The sequence below is a fragment of the Habropoda laboriosa genome, unplaced genomic scaffold (assembly GCF_001263275.1).
Source record: "Habropoda laboriosa isolate 0110345459 unplaced genomic scaffold, ASM126327v1 scaffold5125, whole genome shotgun sequence".
Lineage (NCBI taxonomy): Eukaryota > Metazoa > Arthropoda > Insecta > Hymenoptera > Apidae > Habropoda > Habropoda laboriosa.
In genome coordinates this window covers 1-4,995 of record NW_017105037.1, presented here as the reverse complement: position 1 = coordinate 4,995, position 4,995 = coordinate 1, and the positions used below count along the sequence as shown (strand labels likewise).

Sequence of the window (4,995 nt, the reverse complement as noted above, 5' to 3'; positions counted from 1 at the left end):
CGGTGTTTATCTTGCAAATGACAATTATCAAGAAATGCAAGCATTAATTTCTCAACAGACTAAAGAACTAGAAGAGAAACTTAATCATATAAAAGCACTTGAAAAAACTATGCAAGACAAAGAAGTAATTTACTTCTTAATTCGAATTTTATTAATTATTTGTTATTGTACCTACATTTGGTTTTGTTCTGTAACTTTTTCTCTTTTTAGAAAATATATAATGAACTTGAATTACAAAATATAGCTCAAATGAAAGAATTACATGAAGCCAAAGACAAATTAAATAGTGCTTCTGACGCTTTTAAATCGACAAATAATCAATTAAAAGTGATAGCACAAGAACGGAATGAGCAAAAATATTTAGTAGAAAAGTATATAAATACAGAACAGTCTTTATTGCACCAAGCCCAAACACTACTAAGCGTCGCAGACACAGCAACAGCAGATTCACATAAATTACATGATAAAATTGCTCGGAAAAGGTTTGTCGATTACATTTATATCTTTCTGATTATATAAATATTAATTTTTACATTTTTAAACTATAAGGACATTATTTATCAAAGACAAAAGTCTACGTTATTATGCGCGTTTCATAAATGTGGTAAAATGAAACTTTTTTTTTTAGTGAAACAGAGCAATCATTTGAAATGCTAGGTGAACAGTTTAAAAATAATGTTTCCGAATGTTTACAAGAAATTCAAAAAGACATTTTAATGCATAAAGAAAAATTAAAGCAATTATGTACATCTATGAAAAATGACCTTGGTAACAAAAGCTTAATTATGCCATAAACATTCTTATAAATATTTTATTTACTGATTTTTATTATCATTGTTCTCGTCAGGTGCGCAAACTTCAGATAAATGTAAAAATATTGACACGACAATATATCAAATTTCGACAAATCTTCTTAATCAACATTTGTCCGATACTAATAATTTAACGAAAAATATAAATAAATCTGTACGTATTTATTATATTTCATAAAAATATTTTTATTTTTATGTAGTTTTATATATTTATGATATTTTTTAAACATTCCAGAATTCACATTATCAAAATTGGATGCAGGATGAAATAAAAAATTCAGTGAATGCAATAGAATCTGAACATGAATTATTAAGTATCATTTCTGTAAAATTGGCGCAATTGCTAAAAACTTACAAATCATAAGAAACAATGTAACTCAGAAATTAATGCAAACTTCAAGTATTATAAAAAAAATGGTAGATTCTGCTTGTAATTATGAACTAGAATCTTATGATCATATGATCAAAAATTGTAAAAATATTGTGGAAAACATTGATGTGGTTCGTGAAAAACAAGAAGTTACTCAGAAACAACATTTATTTGCAAAGGTATAAAAAATATAGTTTTACTATCATATTATTTATGATAAGTTTAGAGTTATTGAACCACTATTTTTTAGATGATGGGAGATGTATTTTCCCAGTTCAATTTCTTAAACAAAAATGAGGAAGAACACTATTGTACTGTAATTGGCAAATGTGATTATGTTAGTAATATTTGCAATAATGTTAACGATTGCATGATAAATAATTCTACTACATCTGTTAATGTGAAACATACTTTAGAAGAACAGATACAAAGTAACATTGAAACAATTAAAACTGATGTAATTCTTGAAACAAAACGGGTAATTTTTTAATTGAATAGAAAACACAATTTTGGTGTTATTTTCAGTGAATAATTTTTAAATATTAATCTATTATGTGGTCTATTTTATTTTATTAATAGAATGAAGAATTAGCTGACAGAACTACAGAACAAGGAAAAATTTTGATAAATGAATTGAAGTCAAGTATGAACAGAAGCTGTAATGTATTGAAAGAGTACAAGGATCTTATTGAATGCAATATTAAAGACATGGAACCGAAAATAGATATCGATAAAAATGAAGTTCTTTTATTAGTTAATGTAAATTTACAAAAAGTCTCAAATTTAAATGGTGATGAAATATTAGAAACTAGTTTTATTATGTAAAGATTTATTTTTTATAGGATACACATAAAGTAACTTTAGATGCATGTAAAAATCATGAAGAATTCATGAAAGATAAAAAAATTGAAGTTTCTGATACTTTTGAAGAAATATCCAAAAAATTGGAAAATCAAGAAATGGAATCATGCATATTAAATGATAAAGTTGTTGGACAATTGCAGGCAACGGTACATGAAATTAATAAATTCTTTGATCAAGATATACAACGAGATATTCCCACAGGTATTTTATTTTGTGCAAGTTAATATAAAAGAAAACTACAGTTCTATAATTTTCTTTATTAACTTCTTCTTAGGGTCAACTCCTGTGAGGAAAGAATTTTCTTATCCTCGCCATTTTGTAGAAACGTCGCCGCACGAACGAATCCTTGAAAGATTTAAAGAAACTAGAAAATTGATAGAAACAACAGAAAATGATTTTAAATAACGAACATGTACAGGATGATACATGTGATATAACAATAAAAGAAATTGCAAATTCAACTGTTTAGTGTGATCCCTATTTCTATCTCCACTGGATAACACATATTCTGCATCTATCTTAAATAATGTTTCTTCACTAAAGCATACAAATTCGTGTAATTCTATAGATTCTCATGCTGAAAATATTACACAAATATTAAATGTTTCTTCAATATTTGTGCAATCCCATGTTCAATCTGAATCGGAAAGGAGGATGTAAAACAAGACCACTTTTTGCCCCTCGTAGAAACGAAAAATTCATGTAGGACATTTGAGAGTACCCCTAAGAAACAAAAAATTTTATAAGCATTTATCCGAAATGTGATGGGAAAGTTGTAAAAAATGTCTGCAAGTATGAAAAAGTGGCAGTGATCGAACTCAGTTTATTTTTCATTTTCTTCAGATATTGATGCATCTCCAAAATAATTCTTCAAAAAATCTGCAGGTAAATCAATAAAAGATTGCAATCAAGCAAATTCGAAATACCATAAGATCGTTATTACATACATGAGAATCCTGTTTAACTGGAAACGCACGAATATCTCGTTTTTAATTTTTTTAACTGCGGCATACCTTGTTGAAATGTTTAAACACATTTGAGAATAATAGTTATGTTAAGATGCTGCTACTAAAAAAATAAAAATAGTCACTTTAATATTCGAAAAGATATGAGCATCTTTACATTTTTCATTTTGCACAATTAGGATTTGCAACGAAAGAATCGAAAAAAAACTCCCTAACATGTGCCTTCATATATGCAATGTGCTAGATTTTTTTCAAAATTTGTACACACCACTAAATAGGGAAAATAGTACAAAACTTGATAATCCGAATTTTCCATGTAAGTACCCCTCTGGTCTGGAAATTTGGTGTCAAATGTTTTTTTTTCGGCAAACTATCGGATGGTACATTGCAAACACAATTTATTTTATTTATAGTCTTTATTGCTTTATTTTATATTTTAAAGTAGTTTTTAAGTTACAAGTAAGTAGATACAACCATGATATGCAGACTCTCCTTTTAAACAAACGCCACTAAATGCCTCATATAGTTCAGTAGTTCAACTCATGTCCGTAAATCATTAATTAAAGTTTAACGTGTTTCCCATGCCTCCGGTTCTTGATCTGGGTACAACTTTATCCGAAAAGCGAACAGTTATTTCAGTTACCGCCATATTTCCAGTAAGGAACTGAGCCAAAGTTTCAACACCAGCACGAGGCTGACGATCGAACGGATATCCCATGGCACGTGCATCAGGATATTTTCTATCTCTCAAACCGCAGAAACTTGCAGCATCATTGCAACCAGTCGATTCTTCTTGTTCCACCTAAATGTCAGTATTGCAAAATCGATGATTGTATTTACATTAAATCTTATTGTATTTACATTAGAATTTTAGGAGAATTTACGAATGTAACAAGAAAATATCAATGCTGCGTTAACAGATTCTGCAAACAATTCTAAGTACAAAATGTTGTACAATAGTTGTTTGATTCATATCAAAATAACTACTTTGTTCCATTTTCTTATTATTGGAATACTTATTTTCCTATTTAAAGAGCTATATCATCGAAATCCATAAGTTTGGTTCTCGAGTAATCAGCAAATGATTCCTAAATATATGTGTAGGGTGTTACCGTTAATTTTGATGTAAATGCATCTTTCGGGTACCGATTAATTAATTTTGTATCTGTTTTTTCTGCTATAAGTGAAGTGGTAAAGTGTAAAGAGTGCGGCGGTGATATAAACTTTACCGAAACTTCTGTTCGTGGTCTTGGTTTTAAACTAAAGGTGAATTGTGCTAAATGTGAACCAGTTTTAATAAACTCATGTCCTCCTATCGGTGGTAAAGCATATGATGTGAATAGACGATTAGTTTTTGCGTTCAGACTTCTTGGAATCGGTTTAGCAGGAATAGAGAAATTCTGTGGAATCATGGACTTACCTAAACCAATTTTCCACTCGTTCTACGATAAAGTTGTGAATGACATTCACATTGCTACAAAAACTATTTGTGAATTGTTTATGAAAACTTCTGTTGAAGAGTCAAAAAAATTAGAAAAAGCAGAAGAACTCACCGTTTCAGGGGATGGAACTTGGATGAAACGCGGTTACTCATCCCTTTTAGGCGTTTCTACTCTTATATCGTTTTACTCAGGAAAAGTTCTTGATCTTATAGTAAAATGTTCATACTGTAAAACTTGCGAATTTTGGAAAAATTTTGAAGGTACTGAGGAGTATGATGAGTGGGAAAATAAACATTCAGACAAATGTTCTGCCAATCACAATGGGTCTGCTGGAAAAATGGAAGTGGATAGTATTGTAGAAATGTTCAAAGATCTGAAACACTTTATAACGTACGATATGGTAATTACGTAGGCGATGGAGACAGTAAGACTTACAAAGGAATTGTTGACTCTAATCCATATCAAAATTTAGTTGTTAAAAAAAAGGAATGCATAGGTCACGTGCAAAAGCGAATGGGTACGCAATTACGCAAAGTAAAAAA

At 29.5% G+C, this 4,995-nt stretch overlaps 1 protein-coding gene across 1 annotated transcript; it reads left to right on the top strand.

The window, feature by feature from the left end:
* Positions 1–7: 7 nt before the first annotated feature.
* Positions 8–2,706, top strand: LOC108570060 (kinesin-like protein Klp61F; the record flags this gene model as incomplete). The annotated part of the gene is given in 11 exon segments (XM_017941552.1): positions 8–124; positions 211–482; positions 629–768; positions 848–966; positions 1,048–1,147; positions 1,150–1,361; positions 1,433–1,660; positions 1,762–1,941; positions 2,025–2,247; positions 2,321–2,445; positions 2,590–2,706. Coding segments are annotated over 11 exon segments (1,833 nt in total), but the record flags the coding sequence as incomplete, so codon positions are not given.
* Between the last annotated feature and the right edge of the window lie 2,289 nt (positions 2,707–4,995).